General features: G+C 41.3%; 1 protein-coding gene across 3 annotated transcripts in view; it reads right to left on the bottom strand.

Moving 5' to 3' along the window:
- The window catches only part of SP4 (Sp4 transcription factor), an 83,948-nt gene extending 73,853 nt beyond the window's left edge, over positions 1 to 10,095 (bottom strand). For 2 of the 3 annotated variants that reach the window (XM_003896221.4, XM_009203265.4), the window contains exons 1-3: positions 9,876 to 10,095; positions 9,338 to 9,453; positions 7,287 to 8,841 (exon numbers count right to left, since the gene is read on the bottom strand). In XM_003896221.4, the coding sequence (XP_003896270.1) occupies positions 7,287 to 8,841; positions 9,338 to 9,453; positions 9,876 to 9,882 (1,678 nt within the window). In that variant the 5' untranslated portion in view covers positions 9,883 to 10,095. The remainder of the gene's footprint in view (positions 1 to 7,286; positions 8,842 to 9,337; positions 9,454 to 9,875) is intronic. The other variant, XM_009203264.3, reaches the window with a different exon arrangement.
- Positions 10,096 to 20,819: the final 10,724 nt, after the last annotated feature.

Here is a 20,819-nt window from a genome sequence, read left to right as displayed (position 1 = left end):
TTAACCATTCCACTGTTGTGTAACTCTAGTCTGTCTTTGTGTGTGCATATACATGTTTTTTCAGGGCCAAACAAAATTATAGAACTATGCCAGAAAAAAAAAAAAAAAAAAAAAAAGCCCTTCATACATCTAAAGACAGCTGTCACAATTTCTTGTTTTCTTTTAAAGATAAAACTCCGTTCTTTGATTATTGCTAGTATGAAATGTTTTCCACATTCTTCATTCTGGGAATCCTTCTTCATACATTTGTGAGTCTGTCAATGTCCCATTTAAAATGTGCCACCCGGTACTGCGCACAATATTGCAGAAGCGTCTGACAAGCACAAGGTACAGAAGAAGCTTTATTCTACTCTCAGTTCATTTTAAGCCAATAAATTCCAAATCATTTTCACAAGTCCTCCTGCGAAGCCAGGTTTTTTTACCTTGTAGGTATGTAATTCACTTCATCTTAAGTAGAGGATCTTACCTGTTAATTATATCTTACTAATTCTGGCCCACCATTTCAGCCTGTTAAGATCACTCTGAATCTCAGTTCTATCATATTAGCACCATCTACCAGCTCTGTCTCATATTTGAATTCAGTAAATTCAGCCATCCTTCAACCTGGTATCTGAAAAAAAAATGCCACACTACATCAAAATTAGAACCCCATGCCATAGTGTGAGACCTCTTACGGAGGTGAATAATCAATTACCACTTTTCATACAATTGTGCAACCAGCTGTGAGCCTTCAAAGAGGCCACAAGTATCAATACTAAAATCAAGATAAATTATGTTAACATTATTTCCTTTGGATACTCATATGGAAACCCTAAAGAAAGAAGATATGAACCTAGTTTCTTAGTGAACCCATACTGGCTCCCAGTGATTCCTCAGTTCTTTTTTAAAATGCTCAAGAGCCAACTACTCAATAATTCACTCAAGGACTTTGCTAAGGATAGTTATCAAGCTCATTTGTCTGAAGTTAAGAATGTTTTTAAAAATTGAGGTGTTATTCATGTGAAATTTTCTGGTACTTTTTAACCACGCAGCATAAATTTTAAGTTATTGATATTAGCCTGAAACTGAATCTGAAAGTTCCTTCTGACCCTAGGATAACATCCATTTTTGTTGTCTTGACTTCCAAAAAGCAAACCCAGAAATGCAGTAGAAAGACAACTGGAGGAGAAGTCAAGATTCTAGCCCTCACTTTGCCATCAAATATAAGAGGGTCATTTAACCTTTCTGGGCTTCAATTTCTTCATTTCTAAAATAGGGCTAAGGAAAGAGGGTGGGAGAAAGAGGCTCATTTATTTTTAAGTTACCTTAGTAACTACAATTTCATTAAGCCCTCATCGCACCACATACTTAAATAAGCAATTTGTGGTTCAACAGGTTTCCTTTGCCACAATTTCCTTATTCACTAGGTAGCAAAATGACAAGCATTATGAACATCCAATCTTAACTCAACATCCAATCTTAACTCAAACCCACATCAGAAAAGTACAGAAGAGCACATATATGTATATAGTCTGATATTAGGCCAGGTTCCCCCATTACTATCAATCCTTACTGTGTCACCCCCAAGTACTTAATGTAGCAATGCAGAACCTTCAACCCATATTTCTGCTTTCACTTCAAACAGTAAAAACACAAAATGCCTTTATAAATAGACTTTACCAGCAGTATCAAAAGGTTACAACTGCTGAGCCATAATCGCCAAGATTCTTTCCACCTACAATTCTATCATTTTGTAAGTCTTGTTATTTCAGCAAGATCTATGCGTAGCACCATTCCCTATCTTCTCTCTTGATTAAGCAAATTTAGAGCTGTGAGTGCTTTCATGCCTGCCCCAATATTCTCAACCTGCTTTCATGCCTGCCCCAATATTCCCTATTATTCATTATATATTCCCTGATTCAGAATTTGAAAAGCAGGTGATTAAAACTCTATTTTCAGTCAGACACGGTGCCTCACGTCTGTAATGCCAGCACTCTGAGAGGCTGAAGTGGGGAGATCACCTGAGGTCAGGAGTTCGAGACCAGCCTGGCCAACATGGCAAAACCCCATCTCTACTAAAATTAGCCAGGTGTGGTAACACGTGCCTGTAGTCCCTGCTACTTGGACAGCTGAGGCCGGAGAATTGCTTGAACCCAGGAGGTGGAGGTTGCAGTGAATAGATATCGTGCCACTGCACTCCAGCCTGGGCGACAGAATGAGACTCCATCTCAAATACAAACAAACAAAAAACTCTATTTTCCTTTGCTACTCTATCCTGAAATACTTCTTAAAAAAAATGCCCTTTTAAAAAATTAACGTGGCTCTACATTGAGTACTTTTCATCTTCTATGAAAAAATCATTTAATAGGTAAAGCCAGCTTGGTAGTTCAGAATCTAAGTCATTTGTATTGAGTATAAGATTTAAGTTTCTAATAATGAATTCCAATCTATAACAAACAGTATTAGAAAATCTTAAAGAAGTAAGATTACTTGAGTAAATCTGACTCCTCTGGAAAAAGAGGAGCCAAACACAGGAGTACATGAGTATGTATATATACAGATGCCCATTAGGGAAATCCAAATTAATAAAACATACATGGCAAAGGAAAACCGTATTTGTATTAAACGTCAAGCCAATTTTCCACCTTTAGTAGCTCTGGAAAAAAAGATCAGTGTAAGAAGTTAATTCTACTGGATTAAATTCACTTTTAAAATTAAATATAAATTTTAATTATTTTCTTTGTTACGTATTTTTACCAATAATGAAGCACTGGTCCTCCCATTTCTGGTTTCATACTATATCCCCAGGTTTCATATTTTAATTCCCTGGAGAAGTAAAGAAATTAGGTAAGAGAGTCAAGTTCTTGAAGGGTCAGCAGTATCTTATCATTAAGTCTGAACTTCCTCTGTGGGAGAACCAGCATACAACTGCTAAGTTCCACTAAAATTGACAAAGAAATATTAATTCATCAATCAAAAGGCTTACAGTATGAGCTCTGTTACTACATATGATGATTACTGCCAAAAATAAGTCACATTGTGGGCCACTCCAAGTTAATTACAGATTTAGATATCAATTGTTCCTACAAGCTCTAAATTCTTTAACGAAATGTAACACCTGAAATTCACTTTATTTAGGGCTCTTTGACTACTAGAAAACACTGTGAAAACAGGTAGTTCACTCTCCTCACTTAGTTAAAATAAAGGAGCTTAAGCCAGAGGTACAATTGGTTGTCTTTGAGCTTAAAATAAGGTTTCTGCTTTTCCTTTGAAGTCAAACTCAGCATGTTCTCACTTATAAGTGGGAGCTAAAAAAAAAAATGATTACACAAGGACATACAGGTGGAACAACAGACACTGGGGACTACAAAAGGTGGGGGGTGGGGTGAAGGTGGAAAAAATACCTATTGGGTACAAGGTTCACTATTTCGGTGATGGGTACACTAAAATCCCAGACTTCACCACTATGCAATATATCCATGTAACATAACTGCACTTATACCCCCAAATCTATTTTTTTTAAAGTAAAAGTAAAAAAATTTTAAGTCAAATTCAGAATCCCAATAACGAAACAAAAAGAATGCAGAGCATACACATATCTAGTTTCTACTACAATTCTAACTAATGCTCAGCATGAAGGTCAGGATTTACAGCTGAGACCAAAGCACAGAAACACATTATACTGAACACATTAATGGGAAGAGGATCCCCCTAGGTTGTCACTAACATTCTCATTTCATAAAACTAAGTATGAAGCTCCCCAGCTTCAAGTACTGGTTTCATTAGATTTACCTTGTATGATTTTACTTTTTTCTGTCCATATCATCCAGACTTCCCCTAACCTCCTGAAGAGTAAAATGAGAATGGTGGATGGTGGAGAGTTTTAGCTCATTGTCCTTGAGCTAGCAATTACATCTGTCAAAGCCACTAATTTTTTCAAGACTTATCATAAAAATTTAGAGCAAAATTTTCCCCACAGATTAAACAATACCATTCTCCTGGGGAACACAATGAACCGACCAAGAAAGTACTTACAGATGAATGGGGACACCAAGTAAAAGATCTGAACTTTCAGGGCTCATTTATAAAAGGGCGATATGGGTACGCATTGCTCCTTCTCCCCTTTGTCAAGACAGTAAAGTTCCTGGTGTCCCACTCTTAGTGTCTTTTTTCTTTTTTTTTTTTTTTTTTGAGACGGAGTTTTGTTCTTGTTGCCCAGGCTGGAGTGCAACGGCGCGATCTAGGCTCACTGCAACCTCCGCCTCCTAGGTTCAAGTGATTCTCCTGTCTCAGCCTCCCGAGTAGCTGGGACTACAGGCATGTGCCACCATGCTCGGCTAATTTTGTATTTTTAGTAGAGACAGGGTTTCTCCATGTTGGTCAGGCTGGTCTCGAACTCCCGACCTCAGGTGATCCGCCTGCCTTGGCGTCCCAAAGTGCCAGGATTAAAGGCGTGAGTAATCACACCCGGCCCACTCTTAGTGTCTTAAAAATGCAAAGTCAAAAGAAATCAATGAAAACAAAGTTGTTTCACTCGTTTCATTAAAACCATTCCAAGGCATTGCTCCCAATTACAAACTGCTATTTTCTTCATCATCTTTTATACCTTCGTTCAAAGAGCATTTGTCAAGCACCTACTATGCTAGGCAATGGGATAAAATCTGCAAACAACTAGGCCTAGATTAACTGTATTGACTTGTAGACATCAAGCAAGGTACATTTCTGGTCTTTGTCAGACTGCTGTCTTTTTAAAATGATCGAGCATATTTATTAGAACATAAACAACATCGACAAAATTTTAAATCTTTGGTTTCAGGGGGAAAAAATCCAACTAGATAGAGTTCAAATTTTCTCCTATACTTAAACAGAACCACCCAAATCATGTAAATCCTTTAAGTGAAAAAATTATCCCTGAAAATGAAGGAATAACCACACCTATTGGCAGTGTTCAGCATACAGTAGCCGTCTCAATATACACTTGTAAAATAAAAACTAAAAAGTTGTAGTTGCCACCAAAATCCATTCTCTGAGGCACAAATGAACTAGCTCAACACCCCCACCTACTTCCATATTCTGTCTTCTGGTTCACTGCTGATGACCAGACACTTGATTCTCAAACTTCCGTGAGTTTGTCTGTTTGAGATAGGGTCTCACTGTCACTCAGGTGGGAGTGCAGTGAGGCAATCAGCTCACTGCAGCCTGGATCCCCGGGACACAAGCAATCCTCCTACTTCAGCCTCCCAAGAAACTGAGACCACAGGTGTGCCACCACACCCAGCTAATTTTTGTTTAATTTTTTGTAGAGACGGGGTTTCCTTATGTTGCCCAGGCTGGTCTTGGACTAGTGGGCTCAAGCAATCCTCCCACTCTGGCCTCCCAAAGTGCTGGGATTACAGGGATGAGCCACCACAGACAGCCACTTCAATGAGTTTTAGAATCACCTGGAAAGTTTTGTTTGAAAGGCAAATCCCTTGACCCCCCACAATTCAAAACTTATACTACCAAAAACTGGATCCTGTGTTTATTATAATGCACCATTCAAGTTAATCTAAGTTTGGGTGGCCAAAACATTTGTTTACCCTCACAATGGCTAAGGGAAAACCTCTGGATTGCAAAAGATAACAACCAGAGAGCAGAAAAATTGATTACTTCTAACCTAAATTATAAGTTACTCAATTCTCTTAATCACAACTCACTAACTAATGTTTAATAAGCAAGATGAAATGGAAGTGAAGTAACTTCTGCTTTGACAATGCAAACTGTCATTCAACCCACCAAAAACAAAAAGTTTTCTGAAATACTATAATTATTGTCAAAGTTTTTAGCAAAGAAATAGAAACAAAGCAAGTTAAGGATTGTAATCCACAGAAACACTTATGTAATTATGCTGTAATAGTTTTAGGAGAAAAAGTACCACAATCAAAACACTAAGTAGATGACTGTGCTTGCCAATATAGGGGCCACTAGCCACATGTGGCTACTTAAATTAAATAAAATTTAAAATTCAGTTCCTCAGTTGCCCCAGACACATTTAACCGCTTAACAGCCACATGTAGCCTGTGGCTAACATTTTAGATAGGGCACATAAACATTTCCAACATCACAGAAAGTTCTGCTGGATAGCGCTGGCCTAGAATCAGTGGTATCTGGATAAAAAATATGATCTCAGTTCTCCTGAATCAGATGGCTTTATCTGGCAATTTACAATTTTACATATATATGTCCACTTTAGGTATTAACCATAAAAGAAGACCCTAGTGTAATTTTTCTGCAACTTGTTTCAAGAAAGATCATTCAAAAGTGATAAACTTACTTATCTCAGATTATCAAAATAGAAATATTTGACTAACAAGTTCTGGAAGTATCAAAGGCACTAAACCATAACGAGGTTTTCATCAAATCAGAAATCAATGAAAAGGGTTTAATTACTAGAAAACAAAAGTTATTAGGTACAATAAGACTGGTCCAAAAAAGATTAAAACTACTTCCCAAGTACTTTAGAAGTATCTATTTATATGCATAACAAATAACAACTGCTTTTACAATTGGTTTAAAAATAACTTTACCACAATTCAAATTAGTGACATTTTACTGTCAACATTTTTCATTGCTTTCCACCAATCTTATATTAAACATCTACAAATCACACAATGACCATAAGATGTAATTAAATATAATTCTATAAATGAAGGATTATTCGTTCAAATCCTGATATTAGCATAAAAGTAGACATAAAAGTTAACCAAACAATTTACAACTTAAAATTATCTCTCAACTGTATCAGTATCTAGTTTAAAACAGTCCAGTGTAATAAAACACAAAAGCATGGGTGACAAGATGCTGAAGCTTAAGAAATAACTTGCACGAAAAAAAAGTTAGCCTTATCACACCACAGAATTAAAAGTTCAACAGACTCACAATTATATATGCCAACTCAGTTTAAAATTACTTTCCCTCAAAGAGATAAATATCATTTTGACTAGGCTTCTTTCTGAAGAGTTCAAATGTATTCAAATAAGACCACTAAATTACAGAAGGCAATTATGTTTCTAATCAGGAAGCTTTGAACCATAAAATAATACTTTTAAAAAACTAACAAATTTAACACATTATAAAATCTACAAAAGTGAACATGTCACACTGATTACTATAGAGCTATGTTTGTTAGTATAATATTCCTGTTTCTGGTTCCTTATGATTCTGTGTTTACTTCAGAGGTTTAAGTCAAACCTAAGAATTAGCAAAGAAAAGCAGTAATTGTTATGAAAAACTATTTAAAAGGTACTTTAAAAGATGTCATAACTTACCTGCAACACTAGTGATTGTAACGGGAACTCCCTGCACTTGAACACCTGCAGCACCCAGGTTGGCAACGCTCACTGTCTGAAGGTTAGGCACTGATGCAAGCTGGGCAGTATTCAAAGTTATTGGGGCACCAGCAACAGCCACCGGAGCAATCTGAGCAAGAGTTGTGCCACCGCTTGAAGACACTGGGGTGATGGTTAATTGTTGGGATAACCCAGCATTCTGAACTTGCAAATTTGAAAGACTCTGAATATTCTGAACCTGTACAGTTTGCCAACTGATTTGCCCTGAAGGTGTTAAAGTTGGAGCCCTGATAAGCACCTGAGTCGGATTTACTGCTTGAAGTTGAACATTCTGTAAAGGCTGCTGCTGGATGGTCTGAATTGTCTGCCCTGACTGGAGTTGAAATGACTGTGGTGGAATAGCCTGAATGATCTGTTGCTGAGGCTGTTGGATCTGGATCTGTTGTAAGATAGGTTGGCCTACAATTTGCACCTGCTGAAGAGAATTTGATTGATCCTGTGCATTCTGCATTCCATTAGGCTGAAGCTGACTGGAGCTCTGGGCTTCAGACTCAGTAGCAGCAGGTGTTTGAGATTCTTCAATGGTGCGTTCAGAACTACTGGCTGATGTGCTTGCATACTGGCCCGTATCTGCTGAGCTCACTAATGTGTCACTGCTTGTCAAAGATGTTGAAGCAGTGGTTGTGCAGGTAGTGGAGGAGGAGGGAGATTCCGGCATAGTACTGGCAGAAGTAGTGGTGTTGGTGGGTGTGGAAACTAATTGATTCCCATTGGAAGTCCCACTATCAGCAGTAGTAGCAGGCTGGCCAACCTGCCCAGTCCCTCCTCCGGCGGCCACGTTGTTTATCACTGGCAAAGCTAGAGTCACTCCTCCAATGTTAATTGGTAGGGTTGTTACAACTTGAGCCTGAGTACCAGGAAGAGTCTGTAACTGCAGTGGTATTGAAACACCAGGTCTAATTTGGACTGGAACTGTCTGATTTGCCAGGTTTTGAGCAAGAATATTCCCAGAAGCTGTCCTGTTAGCAGCTGTAAGTATAGCTTGATTATTACCTGCAGAAATGAGCTGAATTTGACCCTGCAAATCCTGTAGAGATGAACTACTAGTTGGATTGATTTGAATTTGTTGACCTTCCACTGTCTGAAGTTGTGGAATTACTTGGTACTGTACACTACCACTTGGATTTTGTACTTGTATGACTTGAAATTGACCAGGGGTGGAAGAATTACCTGATTTAGTTTTTGTAGGAGATGCACTCCCGTTATTACTGCTGGAAGAACTAGACGAACTAGAAGCTGGTTGAGAAACGTTATTCTCTTTTGAAGCAGGAGGAGTGGAGGCAACAAGTTGCCAAGCGTTTCCAGCAAGTTGCGTTGTTACCAGTTCTAGCTGTTGTGGTTGATTCTGAAGTTGCACCAATCCTTGACTTGGATCTATAATAATTTGTTGTTGTCCAGTTGCTTGATTTTCACCAGGAGTCCCTATTTTGCTGCAAGTAGCTGCCAGTAAAGCCAGAGGAGAGGGCTGAGAGTCCTACCCAAAATGGGATGGTAAAGGAGAGGGGGGGGGAAAAAAAGTGGGCGGATTTAGTGGAGGCCAGTAGTTGCCAGGGGGTTACTTATTTTGACAGCTCTACATAACAGAATTTAGGAAGCAGCAGAAATCAAAAAGAAATACAAACGAAAGTAGATAAGAACTATATGAATAAGGAAGCAAGTCCTATAATATAAGTTTAAATAAAAGGAAATTTCTTTAAAACTTTGTAAAGTGTTATGTTCCTAAACTCAAAATGCCCTTAGGAACACACACACCCTTTTCTTATAGTCTGAATTCCTGACGTAATTTTAAACAGCATTATACCCTTAAAGAGGTGAAATCTTGATGAATTTACAATTTAAAGTTCCACACTCTCGGAAAGATGCTTTGAGTGGATAAACATTTTTATTGTTACTTCTGGGCATTTAAAGGGCATAACTCTCTCTCTCTCCTAATGTGTCGTGATGAATTTTTTTTATTTGCTTGCTTTTACCTGGGAGCCTGAGGTTTTGGGTTTTTTATTGTTATTCTCTGGCTCAGAGGTTTTCCCTCCTTCTGTAGCCATCGCCGCTGCCGCTGCCGCCTCCTCCTCCTCCTCCTTCTTCTGATCTGCAACAAACCCCCCCACCACACACACACACGACAACAGGTTATTAGGATTATTATTATTCGTCTTCTTCCTCTCCTCTTCTCCCCCCTCCCCCCGAACATTAATCTCCATAAACCCGCGATCCACGCACACCGGCAGGGGGTGGGGGAGAAGGAGGGAAGGGAGGAGGGGGATATCACAAAACGTGGTTTGAAACCCGACCCATCGGCTCCAGAGCAACACCCAGAAGGAGGTTGTTCTCTCTCAGACATTAAGACAAAACACAACCCTCCTTCCCTCCCCCTGATTCCCTCCCGCCCTCTCCTCCTCCCCTTAAAGCATCTCAGCGGCCCCGGGGGAGGGGGAAGAACCGAGCAGGGTCTGGGGAGGGAGGGAGAGAGGGAGGCGGCGAAGGAGACTGAGGGGGGTGGAGAATACGTACCGCTCATCCCGCATTAACAGGACAAACCCTCAGACGGAGACACTGGGATAGAGGTGGGTGGGGGTGGGGGCGAGGCGGGAGGAGAGGCCGGTCCCGCCCGCCCGCGGTGGCTCGGAGGAGGCTGTAGCTGGCACAGGCTCTGCCTCTTTTTCCGCGAATGGCCGCCGCTGGGCTGTGGCGTAGCAGCTCCTCTCTCCGCCCGAGCCCGGCTGACTCGCCCTTGATTGACAGCGGCGGCGCGCGGCGCGGGCGGCGGCGCGGGTCGGGGGCGGGGCCAGGGCGGTGCGAGCCTGGCCGACTCCCCACCCCCCTCGGCCTCTCTCCGCCGGAGCCTCCGACTCTCCACCCCTTCCCCCAGCGGATTGGCCGCCGACCTGCCGGGGGCCGGGGCGCTGGGGCCGCCTCCTCTCCACCCCCTTTCTCGGGGTTATTCTTTTAGCAGCTCTTCTCCTCCTCCCCGGCTGCTTCGGGGCTCTTTCTCTCCGCGTTCTAGCTCAGGAGCGCTGTCGGTAGGCCCTCCATACAGCCAAACTTGTTGTCTCAGGATATCCCGCCCCCTACTCATTTCCCAGCGCCCTCCACTCAAAAACCCGCTCCAGCAATCCCTCCAGTTGCCACTGAAGAAAAAAGTAGGGCCTTTGCCCCAGGCAAGCGAGAGGGGCGGATGTGGGCGCGCGCAGCCCACCGACAGATCGGCCTGCTGGGTGAACTGGCCGCTGCCCCCGCGTAGGGAGCATGGCTTTCCTGAGGCGCATCCGGACCCGGGCGCCCTTTTTCCCTGGCTCGGTCTCCATTGGCTGAGCCCACGGTGACGCGCGCTGAGTGGTAGGAGAAAGGGGGTGGGGTACGGCCGCGAAGGCTCTCGGTACTCGTAGTTTCCGGCGGCCGCGGTGACTTCTTCGAGGCACCGCCTCTCTCCCGCCCCCGACCGAGGCCTGGCTGCGGAGCGGAAAGCTGCCCGAGGGGGCGGTGGCGACAGGGCGTGGCCGGGGCCGAGTGGGAGTTGAACTGAGCGAGGAGGAGGGGGAATGGGTGTTGTTTGCCTGGGCCTATCCGCCGCGCGGGGCTGCCCAAAGCACCTCTGCCGCCGCCTCCTCGGCTCCAAGCCGCTCCCCGCGGGGCGAGCTCACACCCGGAGCGCTCGGCGATTGAGCGGGCGGCGGCGTGGGGAGGCGGGGTTTGCTGTCCTCGGGGTTTGAATGAACCCGGCTTCTTGAAGCAGCGCCCTTGCCTTGCCTTTCTTTGCTCACCTTCCCCTCAGGCCCCCCGCTTTGAGTCCGAGGCCTGTTTTCTCACAGAGAAGGATCTTCCATTTTTATTGTCTCTCTGGCTGGCAGCTGGTGCAGAGCAGTGACCCGCCTTCTAGGGTTGCATCGCGTTTTGCCTAAAAGCCTAAGTGGTTGGCAGAGTTCTAAGCCTTAGCTGACAAGAGAGTCGCCCGGCAGAGAAAAGCCCAGCTCCATAAGGGTCAGCCCCACTTACGGTTTAGCATGAGCATAAGGGCAAGTGGAATTTACATCTGGCTGCACAAAGCATTTTATTGTCAAATGCACTTGAGCAGTGTCCTGCCTCAGCTTTCCTACAAAGTCCTGAAGTCAGAATGATGCCATGGAACGTAATCAGCGCCTGATTAACTGTACCAAAGGTGGAAGTGACCCCACATGTAAATACTGGCCTTGGGAACAAGGCATGCTTACCCAGGCTCAAAGCCATTCTCTCTCTTTTTACCTGGGCTCCACACTCAGCCTTGGGCATTTTTGTCTCCTGCCTGAGGCCTGACATGTTGCAAGGGTGAGGAAGTCCCAGATGCTGAACTTGACTGGCATTTCCTCTGCTTGTTAAAGTAATTGCAAAATCAGCTAGTGACAAAGCCATGCAGCAAAACAAAGCAATTCGAATAAAGAATTACATGGTATTGTCTACCCCATCTTATAAAATGAGCCAGAGATCCCTGAACAACATGTTTTTTCCCCATCGTGTACAATATAGAAAGCTCAAAAGTGCTTCTTGCAGTTACGTATATACTGTCTCCTCAGGTCCCCTCCTCCCCCCAGTTCACCATGATAAATGAAGACATTTTGCAGACTTATGAATTGGGGCTTTCATTGTCGTTTTCGTTTAGAAAACTTGCTTCAGAGAGGCAATGTCACTGACTCTGAACCATATGCTTTGGAAGGGTGAGGCAGGCGGATCAGGAGGTCAGGAGTTCGAGACCAGTCTGGCCAACATAGTGAAACCCCGCCTCTACTAAAAATACAAAAAATTAGCCAGGTGTGATGGTGTGTGTCTGTAAGCCCAGCTACTCAGGAGGCTGAGGCAGGAGAATCGCGTGAACCTGGGAGGTGGAGGTTGCAGTGAGCTGAGATCTAGCCATCGCACTCCAACCCCAGGCAACAGTGTGAGACTCCGTCTCAAAAAATATATAGGATAATAATAATAATAATAATAATAATAATAATAATGCTTACCATCAGTATGAATCCACAAAGTCCTAAATATTCTCCACCCTATAGGTAAGTGGCAATACTAGTATCCATGAAACGTTAAGTCCTGCTTTTTATGGTGGACCAAAGTCTTCTAGTTCCTGGCTGTTATGGACTGAATGTTTATGTTCTCTGCCCCTTTCCCCATCCATGTGTTGAAATTCTACGTGGGGCGCGGCTCACGCCTGTAATCCTAGCTCTTTGGGAGGCCGAGGCGGGCGGATCACTTGAACCCAGCAGTTCCAGACCAGTTTAGGCAACATGGTGAAACCCAGGCTCTACAAAAATTAGCTGGCATGGTGGTGCCGTCCCGTAATCCCAGCTTCTTGTGAGGCTGAGGCAGGAGGATCGCTTGAGCCTAGGAGGCGGAGGTTGCAATGGGCCAAGATGGCGCCACTGCACTCCAGCCTGGGCAACAGGCTGTCTTAAAAAGAAGAAGGGAGGGAGGGAGGGAAGGATGAAGGACGGAAAGGAAGGAAAAATTCTACCCTTTAGTGTGATGGTATTAGAAATTAGAAGGTAGGGTCTTTGGGAGATAATTAGGATTAAATATGGAGCCCTCATGAATGAGGTTAGTGACCTTAGAAGAATCAGGAAAGAGCTTGCTTCTCCTCCCTCTGCTCTCTTCCATTTGAAGATAACAACCAAAAGTCCTCAGTGTGATACCCGGTGGAAACCTAGTTTTGCTAGGGAGGTAATATTGACAAAGACTCTCTCCTTTGACCAAACTTTAATCAGGTTCGTCTGAGTCCTCTTTCTGACTAGGTCCTGACCTGGAACTGTCCTTAGTTTAGTGGCTTTGTCCATTTAGTCCAGTTTTAGCAAGAATCTTGCTGCATCTGTTGGGTAAAAACGCCTCACCCTTAGTATTTAACCATACTTGATATCCAATAAAATTCCTTATCCCCTGTTCTCGATATCTTAGCACCCTGGCCTGCCTTTAGCAATAATCCCATTAAATTGGTTTAGCCAGAATCCTCCTTTATTCTGGAAATTTCCCCTTAGTAATTTTCCATCCACTGACTCCATCCTGCTCCTTGGCTTCAGATCTCTAGTTGTCTTTGTATTCATAGTTGAGTCCAATCTCTCTCTCCCACTGCAAGACCCCATTGGATAGTCTCTCCTTGACTAAAGTCTTTATTGCTGTCTTTAACAAGTATCCTGAATTATTTTTTTCTTCAACAATGTAAACAAAAATTCAACAAAATACTCAGCCTCAGGCCTGCGAGGGTGGTCTCTTCCCTGAGGAAGAAGTGGTCTAAAAACATTCCTTCCTACGCTCATTATTGCCTAGAAAACAGTGACTTTCAAACTTTTAAAAAACTATGACCCACAGAAATACATATATTTTACAACATGGCTGGCCCAGTGTGTACTTTTTAAAAATATATGACCCTAGGCCAGGCGCGGTGGCTCACGTCTGTAAGCCCGGCACTTTGGGAGCCCAAGGTGGGCTGAATTGCTTGAGGTCAGGAGTTCAAGACCAGCCTGGGTGAATCATTTAAGGTCAGGAGTTCAAGACCAGCCTAGACAACATGGTGAAATCCCGTCTCTACTAAAAATACAAAAATTAGCCAGCCATGGTGGCGAGTGCCTTGGGAGGCTGAGGCAGGAGAATCACTTGAACCTGGGAGTCAGGGGCTGCAGTGAGCTGGGGGCTATAGTAAGCTGAGATCATGCCACTGCACTCCAGCCTGGGTGACAGAACAAGACTCTGTCTCAAAGAAAAAAAAAAGGAATAAGTATATTTTACATTATGGCCCAGTATGTACACACACAGAGGAAATCAGCATTTGTATGTGAAATATTTGACGACACTGAGCACTGACCATTCAGCTCAAACACTTCCATAAAGCTGAAATAGTGTCCTAGAGGTAGAAGTCCTCTGCCACAAATTATCCTTGTAGTTATAGAGTTGAGAGACCCAGAGGGTGGGGGAACAATGAGGGGACTTGGCAAGGAGGGGACACTGGTTGACACCTGAATGAATGTGACAGAAGGAGCTCCAGAGGTTACTTAGTACTTCAGAAGAAGAAACTTAGGCCCAAACATGGCATAAATGAGAAAAGGGGACTGTATTTGAGTGTCTCTTTTAGGAAGTTCCTTTTTTTTTTTTTGGAGATGAAGTCTCATTCTTGTGCCCCAGGCTGCAATGCAATGGTTCCATCTTGGCTCACTGCAACCTCCGCCTCCTAGGTTCAAGCGATTCTCCTGCCTCAGTCTCCCAAGTAGCTGGGATTATAGGTGCCTGCCACCATGCCTGGCTACTTTTTGTATTTTTAGTAGAGAGGGGGTTTCACCATGTTGGCCAGGCTGGTCTCGATCTCCTGACCTCAGGGGATCCACCAGCCTTGGCCTCCTGAAGTGCTGGGATTACAGGTGTGAGCCACTGCCCCCAGCCAGGAAGCTACTTTTTAAATAACTGTTAAGCTGCTTCATTTTTTTTTTTTTCTTTTTTTCTCCTAGCACCCTCTGAAAGTTACACAAATCATTTTGTATTTGGGAAGCAGATAGCAAAAATTTGGAGAGACCATAAGCCAGGGAATAGTCAAAGCTTAACATCCACTTTTGCTCAAAAATGTATTAACTGAGAGTATAGCCAACCAGAAATTAGACATAGGACTTAGTGAACATATTTCACTTTGAACAAATAGCCTCATTAGTACATCTGGACCATGCATAGTTGTTACCATAGTAAAACCCTGGTAGAATATAAAATCGCATTAAAAATAAATTCCTTAGCCAACAATAATTGTTTTCAGGAAGCAGAGAAAGTTTTACAAAGTTTAAGTGTAATGTAATTTGGATATTCATATACATATACATATACATATACATATATAACTGACACTGGCAAGTGAATCAAGATAAACCTGCAGAGTGCTGTGTTTAGCAGATAAGTAGATGGCCTTGCTATTCCTCACATGTATGCATTTAGCTCTCTCATAGTCTGCCCATGTACAACTTCAGAGAAGATTTAATTCAGAATTTTTAAATGTGTAAAGTTTATTATTTCAGCCCAGTTACATGTATAGTTAATTCACATTAGAACACAATTAATAATCCCAGCACTTTGGGAGGCCGAGGCGGGCGGATCACAAGGTCAGGAGATCGAGACCATGGTGAAACCCCGTCTCTACTAAAAATAGAAAAAATTAGCCGGGCGCAGTGGCGGGCGCCTGTAGTCCCAGCTACTCGGGAGGCTGAGGCAGGAGAATGGCGTGAACCCGGGAGGCGGAGCTTGCAGTGAGCCGAGATTGCGCCACTGCACTCCAGCCTGGGCGACAGAGCAAGACTCCGTCTCAAAAAAAAAAAAAAAAAAAAAAGAACACAATTAATAGCTATTGGCAGTTATTGGAACATAGCATGTACAACTGTTCAATATTTTATATCAATTTATATGTGCAAAGGAGTATTATATGGCGTATTATTGTTGCCATAAAATAAAAGATATTTGGTCAATGTGGAAGTTAAGACATAGATGAATTAATTTTCCTAAGGTTATATATGAACTGGTGATTGCCAAGTGCAGTGGCTCATTTCTGTAATCCCAACAGTTTGGCAGTCTGAGGTGGGAGGATCACTTGAGCTCAGGAGTTCAAGACCAGCCTGGGTAATATAGTAACACTATGTCTCTAGAAAAACTAAAAAAGAAAAAAAAAAAAAGTAACTGGGTGTGTTGGCATGTACATGTTGTTACAACTACTAAGGAGACTGAGGTGGGAGGATCGCTGGGGCCTGGGAGGTTGAGGCTGCAGTGAGCCATGATGATACCACTGCACTCCAGTCTGGGTGACAGAGCAAGACCCTGTCTCAAAAATAAATAAAAAATAAAGTCGATGATTAAAAATCATGAAAATATAGAACAAAAATGCCTAGTGTATTTGCAATTGTAACTTTCTAAAACATGCCAATTCCAGATACTCAATTTATTATTTTTTTGTTAATAATCTTTCATTGGATAAAACTACTCAGATTTATATTCTAGTCTGCTGCTTATTAAAAGTGCAGCCTTTGGGCAAGTGACTTCAATCCTTCTGAGCCTCATTCCTTCATCTATAAAACAGTGAAGATGATAGTATTACCATCTCATGAGGTTGTTTCAGGAATTGAATGAGATTAAAAGATTCTAGAATAGTCTCTGGCAAACTCTCATTAAATGTTGGCTGTCATTTTTATCATTATTATTAAAGTGATTACTAAATTATGCTAGTTTCCACAAGCCGTACACAGAGGTGTATGAGTGAAAAGCCTCTCTATTCTATCTACCTCTATTCCAAACACTGAATTCATCAATGTTAACTGATAGTATATCCTTTCTCACTTTTCTCTAGTTTACACAAATCATATGTGTTTATGAGATTTTTAACATAAAATTGCACACACACACACACACACACAACATATATATGCAAACTTGGATTTTTTACCTTAATATATTATGGCCATCTCACCAGGTTAAAAAATATATAAATTGAAAATACTATTTTAATACAACATACTGCTCTATGATATGAACATGTTTTATTCAATAAAAATACCTGGATTAATAGCCACTATTTTCACCTACCATAAATTGTAATAAACCATAAATTGTAATAACCTTAGTTATACCAGTACTTGCAAAATATTCTTTTATGTTGGCACTTTTATTTTACTAGAGAGGTTTCCAACAGTGGAATTGCTGTCACAAAGTGGATATGTAAAATTTTCATATATACTGTAAGGTTACTGCATGAAAAAGTTTTTTATTTCATGTAGTCACCCAGTAAGTGTGAAAGTGCTCATTTTCCTGTAGTTTTACCAGCATAGATTATTCCCAACCCCTCAAATTACTGCAGCTCTGATGGGTGAAGAACGTATTGACCTGACTGCTTGAGGCGTTGAGCATCTTGGCATTTGCTTACTGGCCATGTACAATTCCCACTGCAGCAAACTGCCTGTTCATATTCTTGCCTCTTTTATTTTTTTTAGTATTATTTGTATTTCTCTTACCCATTTTTAGGAGCTAACTGTATTTTGTAAGATTAAGCCTTTGCTTGTCATTAGTATTGCTAATATATTTTTCCAATATTTATTTATTTATTTATTTATTTAGAGATGGAGTCTGGCTCCATTGCCCAGGTTGGAGTGCAGTGGCACAATCTTGGCTCACTGCGGTCTCCGCCTCCTGGGTTCCAGTGATCCTCCTGCCTCAGCCTCCTGAGTAGCTGGGATTACAGGCACCCACCACCATGCCCAGCTAATTTTTATATTTTTAGTAGAGATGGGGTTTCGCCATATCGGCCAGGCTGGTCTCAAACTCAGCCTTCCAAAGTGCTGGGATTACAGGCGTGAGCCACCGCGCCCAGCCCCAATTTATTAACTTTTGTCTTTTGCCACATATTTGGTATAATGTATTTTGAGCCCTGTTTTAGACAGGTTATTCTTAACGTAAACGAATGCTTTTCACAGTTTATTAAAATGTGTTTATATCCCAGCACTTTGGGAGGCCAAGGTGGGTGGATCACAAGGTCAGGTGTTTGAGACCAGCCTGACCAACATGGTGAAACCCCTTCTCTACTAAAACTACAAAAATTAGCTGGGTATGGTGGCGCACGCCTGTAACCCCAGCTACTCAGGAGGCTGAGGCAGGAGAATCGCTTGAAACCAGGGGGTGGAGGTTGCAGTGAGCCAAGATCACGCCACTGCACTCCAGCCTGGGTGACAGAGTGAGACTCCGTCTCAAAAACAAAAACAAAACAAAACAAAAGTTTGTATAGTGTATATACAGGGATATGTTACCTTTTGTACTATTTAGGCAGAATCCACTATAATAGGAGTGGGTAATTATTTTCTGCTTCCTCTACCTCCTACCCCTCCACCATAAGCCCGCCCATGCCCCTGGCATATGCACATAAATCCTAAATGCCTAGAAGAATGCCTGGCCCATGGTAGGCATTTGATACATGCTTATTGAATCAATGAATTTTAGTTTTATTAGAACTACACAAATGAAATGGAGTTACCCCATCACAGCAAAATTACAGCAATTTTTCTTTTTATCAGATTTGGAAAAAAAAAAAAAGGAATGGCCTGAATTAAAACATAAACTATGAAATTCAGTAAGAAGGGAGCTAGAGGAATGTATCCCAAAGGAAGCACTCCCAATATTATTAACAGATATTCTCCCTAGCAGCTGCAAGCATTAATTTTTAATGGTAGTTATGGATTCTCTTAACTATCCAAGGGCCGCCAGTAATAATGCCATTCAGGTTCTATTTCCTGATTTATTTGCACTGATGACATTTTTCTTTTCAAAAGAACTTGAGTCATAGATAATAAAATAGTAAAATACAAATTGAAATAGAAAATCAGTTCCAATGAAAAAGAAAAAACAAACATGACCAATAGTGTCAATGTATATGTTTTATCTGAGCTTTAATTTTGACCCTGAGCTTCCTAGCAGCCACAGCAAATAGAGAAACATGATTGGTTTTGTAATTTCATATCAGAAAGAAAAGAATTGCCAGTTTCTCAGAGATAGCAAAGCATTTCCTTGCTCCAAAAACTGATAGCTATTTCATAAAAGTCACTTGAATGTTAGGGCTATGAATTTGCCATTTCAGGCGTTTAAAATGCTTGGAAGGGGGCACATGTTCTCCTGAGGGCTGTGTCACAGGTAAAAAAAAAAAAAAAATTTAAAAAAAAAGGCTTGGAAGAATATAATTGTATTAAATTTAGGAAAGTAGTTTGAACTAATTAATAAATTACCTACATGAAATTATTTTTAAAATGTTTGTGTTTATTTTGAGATTAATAGAGCATTAATCAAATATTGGGTGAAAATTATTATTTTATTCAAATACTTATAGACTTAAAAATTGACCAATAAGATGTGAAAATTGGACTTGAAGACCTGAGGAACAAAACTGTGACTTTAATAAATTGAATGTTAATTTAAAACCCAAGGGTCTATAAGTTTGTTATTCCAAACTGTTCAAAAGTCTCCCTTGGATCAGTCATACCCCAATCTCAGCACCATGCAATATACCCATGTAACCAACCTGCACATGTAACCCCCTGAATCTAGAATCAAAGTTGAAATTATTTAAAAACAAAAAAGAAGACAAAAGTTGCCCTTGGACATTTATAGAATTTATACCAATACCCCTAAAATAACTAAATGAATCCACTGGAAACTAGATACTTAAGAATTTCTGCCATTGCCAGAGATTTTACTCTTTAGATTTTAGTTTAATTCTTCTAATAACAAAAACAGTTGTGTACTAGGGCTACTCTGTTTTTTAATAACACAGATTCTTAGTTTAAGTACAGTAGTCAAACAAGGCTCAGGGGAACAATTATCAAGTTCATCTATGAGTGAATTCAAAGTTTAAAAATGAAATGTAAAGAAGATGGGAAGTATTCATTTTAAACTACTCAGGATTGTTTTCTGGTTTGTCAAGCCACTACCCTTTAAGCCTACTCATATTTTTGTGGGGCCATGATAATACAAGTTTTTTTAGAGTATCATTAATAGAGTTCATGCAGCTTGGCTGACAGCCGTTCCAGAGTGAGTGAGGTCAAGTAGGGTGAAACTTAGCTGGCTTCGAAATCAGGCAAGCAAGGGCTACCATCTCAGTTCTCAAGTGAGTCACTTAACCTCTCAGAGTTTCCTCATTAGTATGTAAAAATCTTCACAATAATTTTTACCATATAGAGTTATTAAGAAGGTTAAATAAGGTAATCTCGGTGGCAGGTACTTAATAATTAATTTGGATTTCTTTCCTTCTGGTTTACAGTGTTTATATCATCTTTCACGAAAATTAAATTTGCTGTTCCCCTACATACTACACATATGTAGTGAGCAAATAATAGCTTCAGAGGTCATCAGCCTTTTTGGGCTTCAGGGTCTATATGCATTTTAGTTTTTTGAAAGCAATTTACTATAAAGCTTGCAGAAAGCAGTTCACTTAAAATTTAAGGTAGGAGGGTGGGGAAGTCTCCTCTTATCTCCAAAACAATCTGAACTCTGAAGTTTTCTAACTTCTAGACCTAAAACATTTGAGTTTGTCTAACAAAAGGAAAAGGCATTAGGGAGATGAGAAGGGCTCTTTAAGGTAATGTAGAAGAAAAGTGGGAGAAGAAGGGCTGGGATGCAGGGGAGGGACTGTGGCAAGGAGAGCAGCAAGGCTGAAAACTGAAGGCATACATGGTTTGGCTTCCCTCCAAAGGGGCATATCACCTGAGTGTGGCTTGTGCACTCAAGGAACATGACACAGGAGTTGGGGTGCTTCTCCATCTCTACACACCAAGGAAGGTAATGAGTTTCTAGACAAAAACAGATGGAATATTGAGAAAAAAACAAAAACAGAAGGCAAAAGGTTGAGATAAATCTATGTAGAAAAGGATATAAATGGCAAATGTGACCAAAAAAGAAAAAAAAATGTATAATTACGCTGTTCAATGAGCTCTGCCC

The sequence above is a fragment of the Papio anubis genome, chromosome 4 (assembly GCF_008728515.1).
Source record: "Papio anubis isolate 15944 chromosome 4, Panubis1.0, whole genome shotgun sequence".
Classification (NCBI taxonomy): Eukaryota; Metazoa; Chordata; class Mammalia; order Primates; family Cercopithecidae; genus Papio; species Papio anubis.
This window is presented reverse-complemented; position numbering and strand designations above follow the sequence as displayed.